This window comes from Molothrus ater, chromosome 2 (genome assembly GCF_012460135.2).
Source record: "Molothrus ater isolate BHLD 08-10-18 breed brown headed cowbird chromosome 2, BPBGC_Mater_1.1, whole genome shotgun sequence".
In the NCBI taxonomy this organism is placed as follows: Eukaryota; Metazoa; Chordata; class Aves; order Passeriformes; family Icteridae; genus Molothrus; species Molothrus ater.
The window spans coordinates 39,747,305-39,771,521 of NC_050479.2; the positions used below are offsets into that span (position 1 = coordinate 39,747,305).

The 24,217-nt window shown below is 40.8% G+C and overlaps 1 protein-coding gene and 1 long non-coding RNA gene across 5 annotated transcripts in view; one reads left to right on the forward strand and one right to left on the reverse strand.

Annotated features, from left to right (window-relative positions):
• Positions 1 to 20,265, forward strand: part of LOC118701932 (uncharacterized) — a 73,707-nt gene extending 53,442 nt beyond the window's left edge. Inside the window, exons 1-4 of one of the 2 annotated variants that reach the window (XR_008509159.1) lie at positions 11,670 to 11,736; positions 15,852 to 16,007; positions 17,330 to 17,401; positions 17,543 to 20,265. This is a non-coding gene — a long non-coding RNA (uncharacterized LOC118701932). Of the gene's footprint in view, positions 1 to 11,669; positions 11,737 to 15,851; positions 16,008 to 17,329; positions 17,402 to 17,542 lie in introns of those variants that run through there. The other variant, XR_004982607.2, reaches the window with a different exon arrangement.
• The window catches only part of CLYBL (citramalyl-CoA lyase), a 166,373-nt gene that overhangs the window by 26,352 nt on the left and 115,804 nt on the right, over positions 1 to 24,217 (reverse strand). For all 3 annotated transcript variants that reach the window (XM_036406898.2, XM_054518510.1, XM_054518511.1), the window contains exon 3: positions 1,806 to 1,994. In XM_036406898.2, the coding sequence (XP_036262791.1) occupies positions 1,806 to 1,994 (189 nt within the window). The remainder of the gene's footprint in view (positions 1 to 1,805; positions 1,995 to 24,217) is intronic.

Genomic DNA, 24,217 nt, shown 5'->3' on the forward strand with positions numbered 1-24,217 from the left:
GAAGTTTCAATTAATTTTTTTTTTTTTTCAAAAGGAGACGATTAAATGTTTCCGGCCCGGTAAAGTGTTCATTTCAGGGAGAAAGGGAAAAAAAAAGAAGAAGGCGGAGGAAAAAAAAACCCACAAAGCTTGGGGAGGGGATGAAGTAGCAAGGCCTCAGCAATTCTTTCAATTCCAGTGCACACCCAATAGTGTGTCGGGAAGAATGCACACTGGTCGGGATTTGTGGGAGAATTGTCCCGCCACAAAGGGGGGAGAGTTACGCTTGTTATAGTCCAATAAGCCATGCCAGTCAAACAAGTACCCACACTAGGGACAAAAGGAAAGCAAGAGATTCTCACACAAAAGAAAACAAGTAAGCCCATCTTTTAGTTGTGCATCAGCCTCCAGGTTTTCTGCTGCACATAAATAAAAATGAAGGGGGGGGAGCGGGTGTGCGTGGGGGCAAAGAAACAGCTTCTGGGAGGCTGAAAAATCATGTTGGAGTGAAATTTTTGAGGATTGGGAAAAGAAGGCAGCGGCGTTAGGCAGAGTATGCTCTTTGTGTGCAAAGGTTGGGCAAAGGGAGAGCGAAGCAAAAGAAGGACAGTGATGCAGATGCTTCTGGGGTTGGCTTGTTTTCCATGATGGAAATAAAAGTTAGCCAGAGGGAAGGTGGAAGAGGATGACGTGACAAAGAGCCCTGGCACCCCATCTCCCTGCAAAACCTACTTGGTGGAAGCAAGGGCTCTGCCATTTTGGTATCATGAATATTCATCACTGACAACTTCTGTCTAACACTTACACAGCTGTAAACCCTGAGAGGTGCACTCTGGTTAATTTAATTACCCATTGGTGGAAGGGGATGGAGAACCTTCCATGGAGGCCAAAGGGGCAGCGCCACGGCACGGACGGGGCCTGCCCCACACCCGGCGTACAGGGCTGAGCTCCGTGGTGTGCTCAGGCCCATCTCCATGGCCTGATCAAGGTTAGATGCTGAGATTAAAACAGACCCTAATACGCCTGCCTGCCTTTCATCACAGCTTGCACGCATGCTAGTTGCTCAGCTAGCGGTTTGCAAAAAATATGAAGTGAATAATTAAGCATTATTCCTTTCTGGTGTGTTGCAGAAATAATGGTATATCCAAACAAGCATCCCTCTTTTTTGACAATTAAAACAATTATAGCATAATTAGGCCTATTTCAAAGTTTTCTTAAGTAATTTGACATGCCAACCATTTACATTTCAGGTTTTTATTGGCTGAAAAGTCAGTTGTGAAACACAAACACACCTGTCAGCAATTAAAAAGGAAGAAGTAGAGAACTGTTCAGGAAATAATATCTGTGCTAATTAAAAACACTAGTTAAAAGCTTCCTGTTTGTTCCTCCAGTTGCCCCAAGGAGTGACCTTCCCCCCAATCCATTTTTTCATATGTTGCTAACATGGTTTCCCATCTCCTGCTTCCAATGCATGTAACTAAGGCTCTTGGACAGACAATAATTTTGCTTGTTAGGGTAGTCTGAGAAGAGTCAGGCACTTGCCCTTCTCCTTTTGATAATATATTCTGACAGCAATATTGGTTCTTTGTCAGCCGTGGGAGAAATACACCTGGTTTTCTTTATAAATGTGTTCCATATATGCTTTTTATACAGCACATCACACACACACACACATTTAAGTGGATGCACTGCCCAATTACCTCAGCAAGAAACAACATCATATGGCATTTGCAGCCCTCCTCTTAACTCACAGTCATTCATCTCTGTGCCTGGGTGAGCTTGGCCCAACAGCTTCAGTCAAAAGCTACTGTGTTGTTGGTACTCACCCATCTTATTTCCTCAACATTTTCAACCTTTGGCAGCATCATGCTTGAAGGCAGGGTCTTGGACTGCAAAAGCACCTCTAGATCTTCTTCTGCAAGGCCGCTGGACACGGAGTTTATCCTGACACACTTTTCACCATGGCCTAAGTCAAACTCTTCAAGGGTTTTCACGATGTTCAGTCTTGCTTCTCTCTACATTATATACGAGTTCAGATGCACAAGAAAAGAAAAAGAAAGCATATTTTCTATTGACAGAAAAAAGCACTGAGAAGAAAACTTGTTGAAGTAACTTGGGGGAAAAGCTAGACAGCCAATATAGTGGTTTCCTCAAAATGTCTGTCACTCTTGGACTTTATTGAAGCAGTCATCACCAGAACCTCACAATTTTACCTTCCTCTTTCCTGTTTCTTTATAACTGGTAAAGTCAATGCATGGGGTTTCTACCACTTGCAGAAAACAAGAATTTTGTGTCTGCTAGTGCTGAACATGCGTAACAAACACAAATCTTTATGCTAACATAATGTATTGCACTAACTATCTGCTCTCTCAAAAATGGCATATTCTTAAATTTGCATTAAAAATTAATTTTTGTAATTTAGCTCTGTAATTTTGCCTGAATGTCAAAAAGTTCAGACATATATATACCTCTTCGGTTTTCCTTTATTCCATGTATTCAAAGTGCATTAAAGGCAGTAATAGAATTCACAACATGCATATAAAAACAACACTCAAATAACTCCAAGGTTTTTCTTAGACCACATGAAAGGGCATTCTGTTGGCACAAAATAAAATCTCCAAAGACACACACTTCCCCTGGTCGTGTGCTATTTTTGTGAAAGTAATTTTACAAATCTGTTTAATGGTTGATTTGCATGAAGAATACTGGCATGCTTTTCTGAAATAAAATGCATTTCTTGGCCTGGAGAAGGGGGTAGGGTTGAAGGAAGGTGCTAGGCTCCTTGCTTCCTGCCAACTGAAGTTTCAACCCCAAATTCCTTCCACTCACCAACAGCCCCTAACAAATTTGCATTGTCAAAATGCACACTTATCATTTCATTTGTGAAGAGTTTTTATGGGGCTAATAAAACTTTAAAGCTCCTGAGCCATGGAGGCTCAGGAATGACTTTAACAATATGCAGTTGCTGAATAGAGATGCTTTTCAAGAAAAAAGGCAAACTCAAGAGGAAAAAAACAACAAAAAGAAATCATCAAAGTTAATATCCAGGCTAATACAAATCAGCAAGAGAGCACATGACAGTAGATTTAAACCAGACGGATGCAGACCTCTGCTGGCAAGAGGGGCAGAGGTGGTTTCCCAATGTGGTCTGAGTTAAACAGTGTGAGGGAACAGTAGCTTACAGTTGTCAGGACCGATGAGAACAGGGTCTCCCAGGCCAGTTTAAGACAGCTCTGCAGTGTACTGATTTACAGGGCTGGGACCCCTGATAATTAGGGTAAGTTTAGAGAAAAGCAATAGGTGGCTCTAACTGGTTAAAAGGAAGGAATAATGAAGCAGAAAGTTAATGAAATCTGAAGCAAACAGCCTTCAGCTTGGGGCTCCTAGCCATGCTCCTCCCAAGGCTGGGAGCATATGCCTGTTAATGGGACAGACAGGAACAAGGCACCCACGTATGCATCCCTGGGCTGCCATCAAGGGGCACCTTCAGAGGGAATTTCTGGGAAATGCAACCCAAAACACGTGAGCTGCTGTGAATGGACTCTGTCTGGAGCCATTAGGAAAGCCACATAAACATGCACGCAGTTTAGTACAAGCGTGGCCAGCTGGAAGACAGCTCTGGCCCGTGGCTGTCTGAAATGGCTCTTCCAAATTTGGTCAACCCACCTGTATGATGCCAATACTGGGAAATACAAATCCGCTATGTTTTCCTTCTCTGACTCAGGGTAACGGGTTTCTAGGGCTGAGCTGAAAGCTTCTGGACATGATGCAGAAGGGTAGCTTAAAATCACAGTCCAAACCAATTTATGTTTTTAATTAAAGTCAGATTATCACAGTTTCAGCACACACCGATGCAATTTGCAAAAGAGAGATCTTCCCAAAGTATCCTCTAAGGCAGCACTCAATTCCAGCTGAAGGCACATCTCCAGCAAACTTGCAGCCTAATTTGTTATGGTTTTTTTTCAGAATATAATAATGAGCACTAGACCATTTCATATCTGTTTTTCTCCTCAGTCTGTAAACTCCCTTCCCAAAAAAGACAGATCGTGTCTTTTTAGGTATATTTCCATACAAAACACTTATTAACAGGCTGTTGCTGTTATCAATTTACATAAACTAAATGTGCAGCCCTCTGGTACGTATCCCAAAAATAACCAACAACTTCACTGAATTTATACCAACCAACAAACATGGGGAGGGGGTTGATGTTTTTTCCCATATTTTAATAGAAAATATGTTGCTATGTTAGTTAACACACCCATGCCATCTGTTGGGTTGAGAATTGATGCGTTTCCTTAGAACCGCTCTGTATTAGATCTGTCTGCCTAGATACCCCAGGAATGGAAATGTTTCCTTTCATGATATAATAGTTCTAGTCACTATAGTTTCCACAGTAAGAATCAATTTATGTTTTTAACTGTGGAACAAACTGATGGGACCTGGCTGCCAAAGCCAGAGCTTGTGAGGGGGCTGACTGTGCCTACCCTTCCTACAATGGAGGAAATCTGACTAATGTTAGTTGGGAGTATCAGGTTCCCATAAAGGTTTCCAATAAAACATTTCATGGGTAAATAAAAAAATTATATACTAAAACCTTTGACCAAATGTATTAAAAACATGGAGAAAAGGGAGAGTCCTTTCTGCCTCATTAGGCAGGGAAGTGTAGAGGCTATTCTTATTGTAGAATTTGTGCAACGGCTAAAATCCTAAGCTAGATAAACTACTCCAAAATTGTAACAGAGAAAAATGTAGTCCTTGATATCTTTCTGCCTTATAATATAAGATAATATCCTTACTGCCAAGAATGGGAAAACTAGAATTTTTAAGCAATGGTGAGAAAAATATTTGCCCTGCTCTTCACATGAGAACTACAACATCAGATAGTACTTTGTCATGATGTAATAGCTGATAAAGAAATAAACCAAATCATTAAGTAAAATATTTCATGCTCAAGTAGCTTGGGATGGTGATATCCTCCTTGGGTCCCATGTGAGCTGGGTTCTTTATCAAACTGAACAAGAGAGAAAGACAACAGAGAGCTTCATGGTAAATAGTGATGCTATTAAAATGCTTTAAATTTGTGCTGGAAAGCTCACTGAGGAAAAAAAATGGTTGGTCAGGGTGGCTACTTTAGCATCCCTTCTGTCTGATTCTGAGGAGGACACAGGAAGAGGTTCATTATCATGTGCAGCTACGCCAACTGGTGAAGATAAAGGTTTCGGTGACGCAGCATTGCTGACAAATCCATTGCTACCCAAACACACACACACACACACACACACACACACACACACACACACCCCGAAATTAAAAATGGGAATACGCACATTGCCAACTCCACTGGCACCCATTAAACCTAATAACTAAGCATTCTCATGAGTTTCTAGCTCTGAATTATCAAATCTGCAAAGAAAACAACATCCGTCCACTTTTACACTCCAGTGGAAGAGGTGGTCCCTCGCGGCAGGGCTGCGCAGTCTCGCCATCTGGAGAATAAATCGAGTGTGAAGTACAGTATAGTTTGGGACCAAGCTCCGTGGCGGCAGCCCAGCAGTTAGTTCATTAGTCCCAAACTTGCGGGGATTAGTGCGGTATCAGCTCTACCGTCGGATGGGATCAGGCAGGCAGAGCGCGAGACTCGGGGAAGGGGGTGGCGGCAAAGAGGGAGCCCCTTGGGCTTCTCTGATAAAACCACACTGTATTAGTGCACCTGAATGTGTGCTTTTGGTAACAGTATTTGAAAACAGCTTCCCATCATCTGAATCAGTACCTTTTCCATTTCTCCTTTTTTTCTTTTTCTCACCTTTTTTTTCCTGTACGTTATTTGTCAAAACATAGAAATTTCCACTTCAGAACAGAAAAACTAAAGAAGAAAAAATGCCACAGAGCTGGAAGTTCAGCCACCCACTCACCTTGGACACACTATTAATACAGCAAAAGATGGTCAAATTAACAGCAGATGGAAAAATTATATTTTCTTCTTTCTTTTCTAACTGGTACAATTCCCTACAATTCTGCTTTTCATCACTTTTTTCTAGATTTCTAGACCTACCTGATTTTGAGGACAAAATCCCTGTTTTGCTTGATTTCTCTTGCCTAGTCTTCCCCCTCTTTTTCTAAAGACCTCCAGGTCTTAGTTTAAAGATAGTAGTCATACTTAAATATATGCTTGTATATAGATCCCATCCTGTTAACATCTTTTGGTAACAGTTCTTCATGTGGAAATGTAAATATATGATGCACTAAAATGGCAGGCTAGAATCTGTCATCCTCAATGCCATAATAAGTTGGCATGTTTCAAATAAGAGAGGAAAAATTAATTACTATAATCACAATTCAAGTTCTTTTTTTGTGACATGTCTGACATGGTAAAAACATACAATTATGTGGTAATGTTAATTCCTTGGAGCGGTTTGTTTACAGAACTTGACATTGCTGAATCTTTTGTCACTTGTATTAGTGCATGCCATACAAATGCATGTCACAAATAAGATTTTGCAGAAGAGCACATACACATTATATACCTATAGTAGCTTTTGTGCATAATAGAGTTTCTGCAGGGGGAAAGTCTGACAGGTTCTCCATGCATAACTCTCCATCAATGAATGCCATACAGAATGATAGCATACAAATGCCATTTAGTTTCAAATTCACAAATGGGATTGGCAAGAGAAAAAACAAGTTACATTGGTTTTTAAGGAAACAAAGAGAACCATAAATGGGGAGCAGAGTGCTTCTGAGAGCAGCAGGTACTTGTCTCATGAGACTTGCTTTCTACCTTACATATATCAGGTACTCATGAGAATAAATCTTTGAAATGGCAACTATGTATTTCTAGTTAGTCTATTTTTTTAGTCTAGTTAGACTGAAAAACTGAAAAACTGTGCTGTAAAATATGCACAAAGCCTCCAGGAAGTGGTCATTAAATATTTTCTTATTTTTACCTCTGAGCAGATAATCAGCTAACAAGTTTTAAAGATTTAAGAAATTTTAGAACACATTTTCTTTTGGTTCAACATGGAACACACCAAACCCACCATGTAACTAGTCCTGAAGGAAAAAAGGGGCAGGAGTGAGGAGAAGCTGGGAGAATAGAGTCTCCATCATGTATGTTGCTGTCTCTCCTCTGTATTTCAGGTAAACATACGTTTTAGCATACAGCAAGACACTGATTTTGCTGATACTGCTTCCTGAAATCTTCATATTATTTCTTTAATGATTATTTGGGTTTTTTTTTGGTTTTTTTTTTTTTTTTTTTTTTTTTTTTTTTTTTGTTTAATACCAACCTTTCCACTTGTCTGAAAAAGATTCTTCATGACATCAAAATGAGTCATCTAACTCTGTGCACTTCTAGCATCTGCTGCTTTTCTCTCTGCTCTGCTAATTGTCCTTACATGCAGTACATGGTCTAGCAACACTAAAATGATGCAAACGTCAGTAGCAGTCAGCATTGTGAACTAAGCAGCAATTTAATTATGCTCTGCTCAGGAAACCAGATTTTTGCCTATTTCTCTAGAAGTTCCTTTTGAGGTTTGGGAACACATCAGTGCACTTATCAACAATAGCTACCCTGTATTTTTAAAATATAAGACCTCTAAAATCTGTCCAGGAGCAGCTGGGAGTGCTTGCTGCCATGTCAGCCTAGGAAACCTCTCCATCCCTCTACCAGCGTGGACAATGTGGATCCTGAAGATATTAGGTGGGGGTCTATCCAGCACCATCAGAGTTAGGGCAATTTCCACATATGGTGGTCAGGTGGCCTGTCCTGAGATGCTTTCAATGTGGAGAACCAGTGAACAAGAGCCTGAGGTTGTCTCAGCCAGCAGCCAGGAGCCAGGGCTCAGGAATCCCAATAGAGCTTTAGGGGTGTTCAGCTATGTCAGTACTAAATTTCTGCTGAGTCTGACTGTCCAAGGATGTGGATTTAAATGCAACAGCAAGATATTTCCACAAGTTGTCATCAAGGTATTTTTGTGACTTGCACATATCTCAGAGAAATTTAAAGAGGCTAGTAGGCTGCTAGAATGAACTGGCACATAGAAATATTCACACAATATGAGGGCTGAGTATAAATGTTTCAGTAGCAAAAATGATACAGCACAGTATATGTGTATGTATGTCTGTGTGTACATAAACACAGAGACAGGCTTATACCTTAAGATTATGTGTACAGAAATGTTCCAAGAGGTTTTTAATGACAGTAATATATGCAGCAGCTTAAATAAATCAAAGTTTTGTTCATGCAGGTAGGCAGCTATTCTTCTGTCTGCCAACTTTTATAAACACTTACAAAAGAGATGTAAACAACCTTTCAATTAACACAAATCAAGCTAGCACTAATTTAAGCTGGCTGCAAGAAGTAGTCTCTTTGCTTTTTCCCCCTGGCTTTCTGAAGATACTTTTTGTTTTGTGACAGATTAGCATCACAAATGAAAATTCTTTAGAAGTATTAGTGTTAATTAGTCTTCCTGGACAGTCCAAAGGAGCTACTGAATGATGAAATAAGGCCACAAAATATACAATCTAATATATCAGTTAAAAAAAAGGGTTATACTTTTCTTTCATCTGAACTTAATAGTATGTTAATTTTTATTTAAAAATATTACACTTTTAAGATGTATTTACTTGGCAGTATGTAATAGATAGCTATGGAAAATTTAGACATCTATTTTTTATTTTTACAAGTGCATAATTTTGTTAATGCTGATAATGAAATGCACTGCTGTCTGTCAAAAGTACATATGCTTTAGCAAACTATCAATCCCTCTTCAGCAGCTGATTTCAGATGATTCTAAATGAGACATAGATAACATGTTTTAAAGATTGGCAAATTATTGCCTCAATTACTTAATAAATCGGTAGAAAAAAAAATACTTAAAGCCAAGAGAGGTAAACAGAGGTTTTCTGAAAAAATCCTAACTAGCTAGAAATTTATGCCTGCTTTTACTGGGGATGCACTGTCTGCCCTAAGCTGCTTAATAGTTCCTAGGAACAAGGAAGGCATTAAGAAAAATCAGGTTAGGTGTGCCATGGCATTTTTTATCCTTCCTCTTCTCGGGAACAAACTTTTCCCAGCATACCTACTGTCTCAATAGAACTATTGTTTCAAAGAGATGGCTTGAAATGACAGTTGTGTTTCTGGTGGTGTGCAAACACTGATTAACAGCTCTTATCTCAGTTTTCCTAAAGTGCCTTATCTGCATCAGTAAATTAGCAAATTAATATTCTGTAATGTGATCAAAGCCCTACAGAATGCCCTGAGTCCAAGTGTTCACAGTAAAACTGTAATGGTACAAAAAAAGCTCTCCACTCTTCATTTTCAACTTACATTTTAAAGTTAAGTGGTGTCACCTTGTAGATGCATGTCTTTCCATGCAGTGGGGATTCAAGACCAGAACTGGTCACTCAGGTGTCTTACACTGGGAAAGGCACTCCCAGAAGTTCTCCCACCAGATGGGTTCTTGAGATGCTTAGAAGAGGACTTCTGAAACCTTCTCATACCAGAGGCATTTTTTTAAAGCAGAAATTACCTCATGTATACTGCATATGCCCTTGTGAGATCATGCCATTCATATCAATTTCCATGTACAGACCCTCTGAGAAAATCTATTCCTCTGGATGAATTTAGTTCCCAGCTTCACCTGAAGGTTTTGAGTCAGCTGCCCACAAGGCACAACTGCCCATGTACATCCAGACTCTCCTTTGGGGGACTGAATCATCTATCTCCTAAAAACCACAGTACAGGTGTGGTTTCAGAGAGAGATCTCTTCAGGCATCATGCCCAGAGAGTGGTTTGGGCAGGAGTGCACCAAGTTCAGCAGCCCCCACCCTGCTCCTGTGACGCTGCTCCAGCAAAGCCTGTGTCCCTCCAAACACTCACATGAGCTGTCTTGCCAAGCCCCAGGGTGTGCAACACATCCTCAGTTAAAGTTTTAAAAACCTCATGGTGGTATGGCCACCCTGGTCATAGGCTGGAAATCAAGAAAAAACACCCAAACCCCAACCATACTACAAACCTAGCTACTCCATCAAAACCCCATGAGGGTTTTGATGGAGTAGCTAGGAGGAGACACAGGGCACCCATGTGCTACTCATGCATCACTGCACTTAGTCTGCTCCAGAGATTTGCCCCTATGCCATGTGGGCACACATGGCACTCTGCCACACTAGGTGAGGGCAGCAGGGATCTCTCCTTGGATCTCACTCATTTTAGCATTGTAGAAGTAGCCTAGAACTGCAGTAATTACTTCTGTGGGAGAATAACGTTACGGGATGTTCAACATAGGAAGCTTTGATCTAATGAGCTTTGCACTAAATTGACACAACTCTTGCCTTCATGCAAAGCAAACTTGTTTTATAATTGTATTTCTCAGCCAGTGAGAAATACACCTCAACAAAGATCCACCTCACCAAGCTGGATTTTGCCAGAGATTCTTCTTCTTTCTCTAGCAGAAGAAGGGCTTGTTTTTGATAGAAATCCCACTTGCATGGGTGACTGGGGTGAGTCAAGGACCCAACAATCCCACTTGACTCCAAATGCAGGTTTTAGCACATCCTGCAGGCAGCATTTGCTCAGATACTCCATATGATGAGGCAAAGCCCACTACACCTTCTGGCAGAGTCCCTGAAGGATGGGCAGAGGTACAAAAGCAGTTGTCCTCCCTTCTTTCCGCCCCCACACCCCAGAAGTGGGAGAGGGGAAACAGCACCAGAACATCATGTCCCATGTGTCCCCGTATTGGCAGAGAGTGATCCCTGATACAAAATAAAATTGTTAAAAATAAACTCCATGACTCATGTACTCATGGCAAGGAGTATGAGCCTTTTGGAAATGAATTCACTTGTGTTCTGTGGTCTAAACAAAACCTGACAATGTGAATTTTTCCCTGCCTAGACCTGTGATTGGTGTCAAAGGAACTGAGATTTTTCTCCACTTTCAAAGTGGGACCTGAGAAGGTGGTTGTTTTCTAGGTCAGATCTCTGCTAATCCTTCAGGATTGTAGGGTGGTATTTGTACATGACTGATAGACGTATTGTCTTGGTACAGTACAATACACACCTTTATAGACATGATGAGAATTGTTTACTCGTATTCTTCAAAATAGTGATTAAGTTCCTCATTTAGATATTCCTGATGGCAGTGGAATAAGTTATTAGACCTTATAACATTTCCTTCCCTAAGATTTTCTTCAACTTACTTCCCTGATGAAATAAATTATTTTTAAATGCTAGGTTGGCTGAGAAGGTGCTCCTCAGTGGGGCTTCTGGAATATCTGTGAAGTTTAAAGCAAAGTTGGTGCATATTTCCCAATAAAATGATAAAATAAACCAATATATGATTATTTCTGCAAAATCTAAGCAGTTCCTACACTCTTCTGCTTATTCCCATTCCATGCCCTGCTTTTTCCTTATGCAAGCTTTTCCAATCAACTTTTTCTCAAGCTGAGATGCAAACTGGATCACTGAAGCAATCCCATTAGAGAAATGGGTTTTTCAGGCTTTTCTGTGTAGGAGAGTAGGATTTTGTTTTTTACCCCAGCCTGTTTAACCAGACCTGTTTACAGCCTGGCCAAACAAACAATTGCACCACTACAAGCAAGGGCATGGCAAAGGAAGACAACAAGCAGCTAGGAAGGGCAACATGGAAAAAGGAACTTCTTGAGCTGTTTTTGTTTTTCTTTCCACCACAGCCCAGCCAGCTGAGCACCCAGTTGCAGCACTGTTGCACCTAATTTGTGCCCATGAGGAGAGTAGTAGGTAGGACTCAAGCAAATGCACTCATCCCTTAACAGCCCTCACTACAAGCCCCCATTCTTATATCTATGTCCATTTCACCATAAAATTACATCAGCATAACCAACAGGGGCATCTGGAAGCAGAGCACCTTGTTAAATTATTGATTACTTGACTAACACAACTTTTGCCTTCATTTATGTGGTTCCCTTCATAACATTTTTCCAGACCTGAATATGCAGGACTCCTTCTACCTGTGCTTTTGTTAGCTACTCTTGCATCTGTCCAAATCTGACATGAATTTCATTCACTTCAAGCAGACTGTCAGGGTTTGAGTTCAAATTCATTACACATGGCTTATCAGGTATTTTCTCTCACTTTCTGGACAATGACTCTGTCAAATGTAGTGTAAGTAAAAGACTAATAAGAAAGTGGGTTCAGCTTTGAACCATTTCTATAAACATACAATAAATGCTGGGGTCAGCCTGGACTTTGTACTGATTTAACTACTTCAGATTTATTTGACACCAATAACATTAAGTTGATGCAATGCTCTGGCAAGAAACTATTTGCTAAAATGCTACTAGCAATATAATTTATTCTCCTGTGTGAATAAAATTCACGGACAATCAGGATTTTACAGCAATATAACTGCATTAATACAGTACTGCTGCTTTGTTTATCTTATATTAATTTTAAACCAACAGTGATAAAATAGAATTCAGTGTTTACAAGTTTGGCACCCATTAAACTGCCTTTTTTCTCACTTTCTTTTCCTCTTGTATTTTCGCCCAACTTGCTTTATTGTTGTGTAACTGTCTGAACAAAGTATGCAGTTAGCAATTTTTTTTTTGTCCTTTTGACTTGATATGATATCATTCTTGTTCTGAATGAAGGACTGCCATAAGAAAAATGTGAAAATGTGCTCTACTTACCTAAAAAAAATCTCTTTTTTGGGAAACTGTTCTGCTTTACTTGCTAACCTGTTTATATTTTTTTATTTCCCCAGTGATAATGTGTTTTGTATTGAGAACAGAAGGTAGTTTTCCCCCCAAAGTGCTCAGAGACATTTTCTCCAGCCAGAATCCCCACTCCCATCACCTGCATCAGGTGCAGGTTAACCCTGGTGGGACTCAGGTGATGCTCCCCTCCCTTTTCTTGGCAGTGGCTTCTCCCTGTGCTGCCAGCCTGCCACCAAGCATGGTGTCTGCTTGGCAGCCACCCCTCAACCTCCGGAAGCTCCCTGGCTCCGTTTCCTCGTTCCAGCTGGCCACTGAGGCACTGTCCCTGGCAGTGTGCTAGCAGTGCTTGTGCTGGTGTGTGCTGATGCTGCTGGATACAGAAGGTTCTTGGTGTCCCTCCCCTGTTAAGGTGCCTTTGCTTTTGCTTAGGGTAGGGCTGGAGCCAGCACAGTCCAGAGCGGTCCTACAGTTACCCTATATCCAGAGCACTTCACTCTCTTCTGAGGACAAAACACACAGTGGCATTAATGCTCTTTGACTTTATCTGTTGGCAAGTTCCCTACCCATTCTCTCCTCACTCTTTGATTTGGCAATCATCTATAAACTTCCTAGGAAGTCCCTCTTTAGGGGCAGCAGGTTTCTGCAGCGTAGGTGCAGAAACAAATCCTTCTTGAACCTGCTAGATCACTCCAGTATCTGAGGGTGCAAGGTACAATAGTACCAGAAAACTATTGCAAAATTTGTATCTTACCAAAGTATCCTTCTTTCCTGGTTCCTCATTTGATCTATCACCTTCCCCTGAGCTTCTGATGAAGTCAAAGAATCACAGGACTGCTGAGGTTGGAAGGGACCTCTGGGGGTCATTTGTCCAATCCCCTGCTACAGCAGGGACACCCAGAGCTGCACAGCTGGGACTGTGTCCAGATAGCTTTTGAATATCTCCAAGGATGGAGACTCACAGCTGCTGGGAAACCTGTCAGTGCTCAGTCACCTACACAGTGGAAAAGTGCTGATGTTCAGAGAGAACCTCCCATGTTTAAGCTTATGCCCGTTGCCTCCAGCCCTGTCACTGGGCACCCTTGAGGAGCCTGGCTCCTCTTTGCATCCTCCCTGCAGGTATTATATACATTGATGGCATCCCCCTGAGCTGAACAGTCTCAGATCTATAAGCCTCCTCTCAGAGGAGAGATATTCCAGTTCCTTTAACTTTTTTGGAGCCCATTCCTGAGTCTTCTCCAGTATGTCCATGGCTCTTGAGTACTGATACCTCTGGCATTCTCCTCCACATGATTTGCAAAGTTTAGAAGTCCTCTCTGCTCTTTGTCAGACATCTTTGAGCATATTAAAACTGTCTACTTTTTTTTTTTTAATGTTAAGTTCCACTTAAAAAAAAATTACTAGTAATCTGTACTCCATTTTATTTATTAATATTGTTGTTTTTAAAATTCTCATGTCCCTTCATGCTCTCAGCATCACCTTTTCCAATACAATTCTCATTTCCAACTGAGTGATTCGATCTTTGCTTTAAGATAATTTTTCATCTGTTGCTTATTTGGCTTTATTTCTTCTTGACCAGGTTTCACAGCTTCAGATTCTGTGTTGGCAGTTTCTTGGCCAGTTTTCCCTTCCTGTTGACCAGATATAATCTCTGCCAGTATGGATGCTAAGTCCTCTATTGCTGGCCAAGCGAGAATCAATCATGCTGGATCTTACTAATATAAATTTACACTTAATAGAAATGTAATCCTCTTGGGAATTAACATCTGCCCTAACATAAACTTTGTCACATTTTATGAATGCTTATGAATATTAATTAATTATTCTAGCCCACTTACATGCATGTTTGTAAATAGACAGCTATTAGGACAATTAAAATAGCAAGATGGGTAGCAAAATGGCTTCAGTCTAACAGCTATATAAATAAATATATATTTAAGAATACTACTTCTGCCTGTGTTTCTCAGGACAGGCCGTTGTTCCACTCCGTACGCATGTGGACCTACTTTCCAGCTATTCTTGTTTCACATCTATATTGCACAATCACTGCAGAGCCACAGGCAGGATGAACCCCATTGTCCTCCAGAGCATTCAAGCTTAGCACAAATGCACGATCTAGCGACAAGAGCTTTCACGCAGCCGATTCTGCGTGCCCAGAAGTTCAGCTCAGCTTTTTCATCCTGAACAATGGGGAAGCAAGGGGGATAGCCTAATATTTCATCCTCTGTTTTGCCTACGTAGTCTTTGTCCACCAGTGTTCTGTGGCATTAAAGGTGAACCTCTTTCATGCGATAGCTATCAAAAAGCCTTCCTCCTCTAGACAAGGCAATGATGAGTTAGAGTCACTGTTTGCTGTTATCCTGATCTGCTTTTCAAATGAAGATTCGTTTTCTTTGATCTATATAACTTGTTCTGCTCCTTCTGTGTCTTCCCACACCATGGCACACAGTCTCTAGGTTAAATACAGGACAAAATTCTGAAAATTCATTTTTCTGCTGTCCTGTCTCCTAGGCATGCCCTCCTCCCTTCAAGCTTTCCTTGTACTTTTTTTTCACTGCTCGTAGTCAAACAAGTTATTGAAATGTTTTTGTTTGTTTTTTGGTGTTTCCCTCCCTCACCTTCAGTCGATGTTTGTAAAGCATTTAACACTACACCAGGCGGGTTAATTTACTGCACTGGTAAAACAGGCTATTTGGAGTGTCTTGCAACACTGACATGTTTTCAGCTTGAAAATCAGATGTCTCCATCCCAAAGGAAAGAATTCTTGCCAAAGCTTTGTTTATATCGATGCCAGGTGCAATCTGGCCCAACAGTGGTAATGACATATGAACACTAAACAGTTTGTAAAAAACATACTTCAAAATGAAATCTGAATCCTGTCTATAAAGACCCAGGTAAAGGTCTTACTAGGAATTTGCCTGGTGTAGAAAAGTATTTCTTTGTAGAAACATTAATTTGGCTTCTGGGCTCCCTTTAGTGTTATTAGTGGCCTCTGATTTCAGTTTTTTCATTACAGTTTGTTTTTCTTTTGCTCCTGGTAGAGCTTTCAAAGCCAAAGGTTTATTGTGTAAAAACATTTTAACAAAAATTACTGTAATTACTGTATTTAATATTTTATTTTGTACGTGGCTTTTGCATGTATGATTAGGAAAATAAACCTTTTCTTTTTTTGCTTCACAGAGAGCAACCCTGACCTGGTGAAAATTAGAAATACTGCAATGCAAAGCATACTGCAGCACCTCTTGATAGGGAATTGCCAGAATTTAATTGCATCCTCCTCTTCTTAAACAAGTTCAAAATAGGCTTTCATACCTAGAGGCGATTTTTTGGTTATTGGTAAGTTAAACCTGTGTAAGAGTCCTGACCCTTAGATGAAGTAACTCCCTGCCCATAGTGTGAAAGCATCAGAAACCCCAGTAGGCTGCAAATTGTGTATGTTTGTCTGATCTCTGTGATGGTCACATCCTTTGCACATCCTTACTTAAGGTAGGATACAACTGTGGAAAGCAGAGGCGGGTAGACACACTGAAACGTTTTTAAAATGTGCCCAGATTTTGTTTGCAAATCTGTATTAAATTGACACACCCACTAAATCAGCGGCCATTTAAATGAAAATCTGGCCCTAAAAATCAATGACATTTATGCAGTGATCAGATTCTTCTCTCTTCAGAGGGTCAGCGTTAAACCCAAGCGCTCATTGCTGCTGTCAGTATGTGTGCTGCTGTAAGGAAGGTGCCCAGTGTGATCTACATATCCTATAGGCATAGAGAAAATCGCTTCCTCAAAGAGTAAACCAAACAAAAGCCAGAGAACAACAGCAATAAGAGACTATTTGACAAAAAGCTATTCATGTGCAGAACCCATTACCTCACCACATACCTAAGAGTGAGCCAGTGGCTTTGGGTTTTGTCCTAAGAGGAAGCTGAGGGAAATTTTCAGGATGCTTTTCCCATGTGTTTGAAGTAAAATCAGGAGATCAGTATGCCTTTAAAATGAGAGATAAGCCTCTTAATACTTTAACTCAAACTTCACAAATCATGATTTTTGAATCAGTGCCTCAGCAGAAAAGGAAAGACTCAGATTTGCAGATGGCAAGTTGCTTGCTGCAATCTGAAAGGGTCTATACTATAATGGCAAAAAATATGACTATATACACTTTCTTCCTCTGTCCATCTGCCACTGTTATAGTCTAGTGTGGGGGTGATTTTATTTAAATTTGGACTGTTTGCAGGCTGATTTCTCATTTCTGCAATCATTAGGTTTGTAACAAAAAGAGTAAATAGATTTTTTTTTTTAAAAATCCCAACTGCTGCCTTAGTGCTGTGTGACTTAAATAGTGAAATCATTGCTACAGACTGCCACAGAAGAAATCTGCATACATCTGCTGCTGGTCTGCATGGTATCTCATCCAGTGACTATATATGTACATATTTACATGGAGGGAATCTTTGGGAATCTTCTTGATTCTTGCAAGTACTTTCTGAAATGGAAGATACAGAATCTTCTGGTGGTAATGACCAGGCAGACCAAGAAAAACAGAAGATAAATACATTAATAATAGAAAATGAGTGATGCAAATAGATATTTAATTTATTAATATTTAAAGGTCATAGGAAGAGTCATCTTGTTTTACTCACTTATTATTCTCCTTCATCCAGTGAAATGACACAGTAGATGCCCTACGAGCCAGTTTCCCCCACACTCATAAGAAAAAAGGTCAGTGGACAGAGGTATGTATTTATCAAGACACGGGGACATTGAAAAGCTGTCAGGAACCATGACTGCAAGCATCAGATCATTCACCATTCCCCTTGCTCAAGACTTGCCACGAAGAGGACATACAGATGGATTTTTGTTTTCTTGTTTTTCAGAGGGAGTGGATTTCCCTAGAAAAAGCCTCTGTGCTTTCATCCATCAGACCCTTATCATTGCAGGGACTGCCTGGTGGATCTGCCTCCTGGAGTGGTGGTCCTCATGGACAAAGCCCAGACTGGTCCCCTGTGCTTCCCCCATGCCCTTGGCTCCCAGTGGCACTGGTGCACCAAGGCTCTGTCCCTGGGGCTCTGCACAGGGAGCAGAGGGGGCTCTGTCCCAGCACATCCTGCTCCCTAGAAGGCAAGCTGATGACTGCAGGGAACAGAAACAGCTGTCTAAGACTGCCAGCTCTGCCAGGCTGATGGCAAAGGAAGTGCATCAAATAAGGGAAATTGACTCCTTGATATGTTACGTTTTTAAAATGGCCTGTGATGTTACATGATAAGTTGTTTTAGGGCTTGTAGGTCATTAGCTCAGAGGATCTGAAAAAATAATATCTGAAGACAGACTTCTAAAGGATTCACTTTAAATAGCTTATTCTGTGAGAATGAAAAAACATCAAACTAAAATTATTGCAGAACACCGATTCCCATCTCTTTTGCACTGTGGAAGTGTCAGTGTGCAAGATGGAAACTTGAGCCCACTGGGACAGTAAATATTTTGAATCTGTGGTTTTTTGCAAGATGGAAGAAAAGAAAGCAGCTGCCCACAAGGTTTCATCTGCTCTGAGTCCCATGGCAACTCCACCAATGAAGAGGGGAGATGAGTTTGGCCCATTGCTTGGCAGTACCTTGAAAAGTCTACATGGAGGTATAAGTCATCTGCTTGGTCTAAATACTAATGAAATTTAGCCACCTTTTGGATGGCCCATATATTTTTTAACTTTCTTTCTTCTTTTTCCTTCTAAATTTAAAAGGAACTTTGATTTTGTTAGCGTTTGCATTCAATATTTGTCCTCCATTAAGATGGTATTGATATAATTTGGCATGCATGTTGTTCTAAAGCCACTCAAAAGAATGGTAAAGAGCACTGAAGAACACTGTTTGCCATGGATCTGAAAATGTATAAACATTAATATATTTGTTTAATGTAAGAAAATGAATAGGCAGGATACATTTTGATGCACAGTTCTGAAATTTGGCTCTTTGTCTAAAGCCAATGTAAAAAATAAATGGGTTTTAAGCCTATGTAAAGTTTAAACTATCCAGCATCTTTGTCACTTATTCCATGTCAAGTGGGTTAGAATGTAGTGATTGTGATAAGGAGGCTTTTCACATCCATTTCTACCAGTAGTAACCCAAGACGCAGAGGGGGGTGAAGAACAAGGGTCATATTTATAATCTGGAATGCTGCAAAATGTATCTCTTCAAGTTTTCAGCTGAACTGAGATATTTATCTTAACAAGATCTAATTAGACCTAATTTCCATAGCATATCAATTATTTTCCTCATTAGAGTAGCTAATGCCATGTTCAGATATCATGGCAATCAAGCTTGCGATTTCTGGAAAAACTGGTTAGAAGGCTTAGTATTAAGTGTGTTTCCAACTGTGAAATTTATCCTTCTGAGCAATGCCTCCCAGTTTACTCACTTTGTTCCAGGATTCTCTGCAGCATATGGCCACTGGAACCCATTAAATAACACAAAGTAAGACAGGCAGCGATGAGTCAAAAATAGCTGCACTAGTGAATCGCCTTTCAAAATTCTGTCTCTTACAAGAAAAATAATGAAGAATAAGACATGCAATTAGAAGAAATTAAGGTCAATTTTCAAGCCGGGTTGCCTACATGGTGGTTTCAAAATCCACGTTAGGCACCTCAAATAAAAGCAGCCTGATTGAACACCTGCAGCTCTTGGCAATGCACTAGTGTGTATACGGCAGCCAGCAATTCTTGCACTTGGAGTCTCTACCTCCTGATTTTATTTTCCCCAGTTCTTAAACATCCTAAAACTCTGGGTTCTAATCACTAGGTTTAACACGTTCCTTTTTCCTCCTAAGGAAGATACCCAGTGCTTCCAGTGCAGGGCCATATGTGTGCCATATACTTGTTGGACAAGTCCCACTGGCTCAGCGTGAGAGTGAAGGCACTTTTTTCATTATAGGAGCTTGTCGCATTTTATTTGGCCAAATGTGTTGTCACAAGACGCTTGGATTCCTTGCATCCAGCCTGAGTCATCTACAAGTTTGGTGTCTGCTCTAAGTTTTTTTCTAGAGATTTTGTTAGAGAGGTCAGTATATCTGCAAGGGGATTTATCTTCTAGAGTGGCTGCATGCAGCATTGAGATTATTTGTGCTTTGGAGGCACCCAGATCCCACAGCTGAGGCACCTTCTTCATAGGGAGTTACAACAGTCAGGCTGAATCTCACCTCAGTGTTTTCTGGGCTGTTGTCTCCAATCCCAGATGAGACACACAGCATTTTGCTAATATGAAAGGCAGAGGTAGAGACCTCTGCTGCTATAAGAATATTACACTAGCAGTGGATCTGAGCTCGATGTATGGTTGTACTGACATTCTCCATGGCTGAGGGCAGCTTTCATTCACAGCTACACCCTAACCAAACACTTATTCATTTCTTCTTATTTAAAACACGCCTCGTGCTCTCAATGAGTACATCTTGAATGAGGCACAGGAAACATGCAAAGTTTCTGAATAAAGGGATTTCTTTACTTGATGCATTTTCATAGAATCACAAAATGGTTTTGAAGATTTGCAGTTATTATTATTTGGTTATGTTTGTATCCAACTCCATTCACAAATAAAAAGATGCTTCATCTGGCTGTGCAAATAATATATTCAAAGTATACCAGAAAATAAACAACTCTGCTCTTGTGACCTGTGTTATGAAGAATGAAAAGTTACCTAAAGGTCCAGAGAAGGTACATGCTGTGTTTGTGCCCTTATACCTAAGCATGTCTATGAATTTAATGGGCATATTCAGGTATTGTGCAGATAGGAATTCAGCCACATTTCTCCTAATTGATTTGAAATTATATGGACAGTAACGGTGCCAGAAGACAAATTAGTTTGCTCTTTCATACTGAGCTGAAGTTGTTTGGTTTTCTTAAAAGAAATAAAACTGATAATTGTCACTACAGTAAGTAAATATGTCTGAATACATGCAGAAAGCAGATCTATTGGGTAAGAAGGTTACAGAATCTCATTTTGTGGTCCATCTGCTCCCTCTTTGCTTCCCAAGCCAACAGACACTAATCTGGGATGAAGAAACTGACAGGACATGGGGGAGGAGTAGACGGTCATGATTCCTGCACGTTTCAGCTTTTTGATATATGTGCTCATGCCATTGTGATATAATAGAAGGAAAATAACGCAGTGGAGTCAGGAGGACAATTCCAACAATTATGCATTGCAGCAGCATTTTACTGCTCAAGATTTTCTCACATATTCAGTGCAATTTACATATTTTACCACTGAGACCTGAGCACTCAAAATTAACGTTCAAGGGGGAAAAGATGCATTGCTGGAAAAGATTGTTAAGCAGATCATAAGCTGAAATAAACAGCAAAATAATCAGATTGAGTTAAGAAAAGTGTCCAGAGTACTCCTGCTGGATTTTTTCTCTAATTTCCATCTATGTTGATGGTCTTGGAGAAAATGTGAACATCATCCTAGTAAAAATTTCTAATGGCCATAGCATGAAATAAAAGTGGTTCAAGAGGATGAAAATGAAATAAAGAAGAGATAGGGATAAAATCAAAATTCAAAGCCACAGACCATGAGTGTGAAAGACAAAGCCAAAGTGGCAGTGTGGCTAATGAGGGATGAGAGTGAGAGAGGGATGTGCTACATGACTGTGCAGTAATCAAAAAAAGGGCCAATGGAGCTGTATCATGTCATCTCCATCTCTGCACAGCTCAGCAACAACAGCATTGCCAGTTTTTACTTCTAATTCTGGTCACTTTGTCATCAGAAAGACCATAATGAATAGAAATAAGTTTCAATGGAAGCAAAAAGGAGCAAAGTGAAAAAAAGAGATTAAAATAGATAAATATGTATTGTTTGCTTTAACTATAATCAAGATGCAAGGCATGTACAAATAAATCAAGCATTTGAATGCTTCACTAAAAGTGGTAAGTTCTTGAACATAAGCAAAGAGAAGCATCACTAGCATTTTGGATAAGGACTATGAAGAAGTTACAAAAACCAAAGCTGTTGTCAGCGGGGAAGTGTGCCTAATGATTAAAGCACCTAATCCAAGATTTAAAAATAATTTCGACCACATGATGTGAAGCACTGATGCAACATAAGGTCCCTCTGCCAGGTGAAGGCTGCTCAAAATTTCTAAAATGGTAACTGTAGCCCAGATCAGAGGCTGTGAGTGTGCACAAAAATGACTGGACTTCCCTCAGCTAACCATGGATTTCTCATGGATTCCTTCTTATTTCCCTTCCATTCCCACCCTTCCAAAGCCACCTGGCTGTCCCTTGGATGTGGTTACCCTCCCTTATGTGCAGGACCATGATGATTCATGAGGAGAGTGGCTTAACTTTGATGCATGAGCCAAGATGCACATTTGTCAGCCTAGAATAGCATGGATCCAAGTCACATCCTTCAGTCTGTGTGATGCCTTCAAATGGCCAGTCATCACCAAAAAGTCAGCCTAAGCTCCATCTCCTCACTTTCCTGTATTTTGGAAGCTGCTCTTGATGCATTCATCTTTCACAGAGGCTGTCAAAAATTCTCTGTTCCCAGGAGCAGACACAGGGCCTAAACTTTCCATGGCCTAAGGACTTTCTCCTTACAGGCTTACTCACTTGGACTAATGGCTATGTATTACATGATATTGATTTTGTGAGAGCCAGGAATTTTAGACAGCAAAGCCTATACATAATTACAGATCTTCCTCTGAACTTCATCTAATGTTTCAGGATTTATAAAAATCAAACTTAAACTTGAGCTAACAAAAGAGATTCCCAGCACAGCAAGCTTTTCCAGAAAAACCTGTCCAGAACTCTTCTCAATGGTTTAATGTACTGCAGGCACAGTATGCAATCATGGAATAAGGATATGCTTGGCATGAGCCAAGATGTGCATTCATCAGCCTAGAATAGCATGGGTCCAAGTCACATCCTCTGGTCTGTGTGATGCCTTCAAATGGTCAGAGTCATCACCAAAAAAGTCAGTTTAAGCACTTTCTCCTCACTGTCTTGTATTTTGGAAGCTAGTCTTGATGCATTCGTCTTTCACAGAGGCTGTCAATTCCCAGGAGTAAGAAGAGAACAACTTTCTCCTTCTACTTACACTGGATGGGAGATCCTTGGAACAAGTGGCAGGCCCTTTGTGATTAATAGGCCTTGACTGGATTATTTCATGAATATACTCTTGCTTTTTGACTGATGTTCATTGCCACACTATCGAAAGGAAAATGAGTCTAACTATTCATTGTGTGAAACAGAGCTGCTTTTTGATTTGCTTGGAACGTGCCACTTGGTAATTTTTCTTGTTTGAAGCATCTTGGCATCCACGGCCAAAGGCAGACAACTCAAGGACACAGCTGGTCCTACAGGCTCTAGAGAAACCCTGGGAACAAAACCAGGGCTGCAGAGTTGAGAGAAGACTCCACAGAGTGAACGTGCAAAATCAGACTTGGCAGAGAAAGCCACCACAAGTGTGGAGCACAGCCAGGCTTCAGTGAGTGCCTCAGCAGAAAACCTAAGGGCCTTTGTCCAGAACATGACTAGCAGAGGTCAGTAATGAATAATACAGTAACAACACTTTCTCCTCAACTACATCCCATGTCCAGCTTTTAGATCCCATCTCTTGGTGCAGCTGGAAAGCCAATGCAACAAAGAGCACTTTGACAACCCATGTGTCTATCATCTGTGAGAAGAGAGGGCCAACAGCTATGCTGGCTTTCACTTTGCAGTCACGAATGTTCCGTAGTGTAGCAGAGAAATCTGCACAATCATCAGCTTCCAGGTGGCTATGGCAGTGGTTTTGTTCCCTCTTTGCAGGGGAGTTCATCAGCTATGTATGTGGTCCTTCTCATCCTGCAGCTCTTGCTCTGCTGCTAAGTCCTCACTGTGGCTGCTGGACCCCCTGCCTCTCCCTCTCCTGCAGGATAGACACTGGAGTGCTCTGTAATTCCAGATCCACCTGCAGTCTGGCTCTCCCTCTGCATGGTCTGGATGGCACAGGAGATGGTACTGGTGGCTGGAGACTCCAAGCACAGCTCTGATCCCCTTTATAGGGTCTTTGTTTTCTCCCAGCACATGCTTCTGTATTGTGTGAGCTGCTGAAAATAAACAGCATCCTGGAAATGGCACAGTTTCCGTGGCAGGTTAGCTGATGTGGTGGCCAGTGCACCACACTGCAGAGGGTGGGAAAGCCAAATGCAACAAGGCAGGGGATGCTGTGCACCAGACCCATGTCCAAAAAGAAGGGAGCCAGACCAGCCAAAATTACATAGGTGGGCAGGTTGGAGGAGCTAAGTAATCCATCCCAACTGAGCAGACCTACATTGAACTGCTGCCACCCATACATGTAAGAGAAACCACTTGTTGCTGTAAAATGCACTCTGAACGCAGCTATAAACAGAATTAACAGGAAAATATGGGTGTTCGGATGAATGAAGTAAAAACAACAACAATTTTGATAAGTTCATAAAACACGCAATAATTTTTTTCTGCAGGTAAATCAAAACACACAATTTGTAAAGGAGAACCCAATTCACCCTATATGCTTTAGGTCCAATACATTTAGCAAAACCCA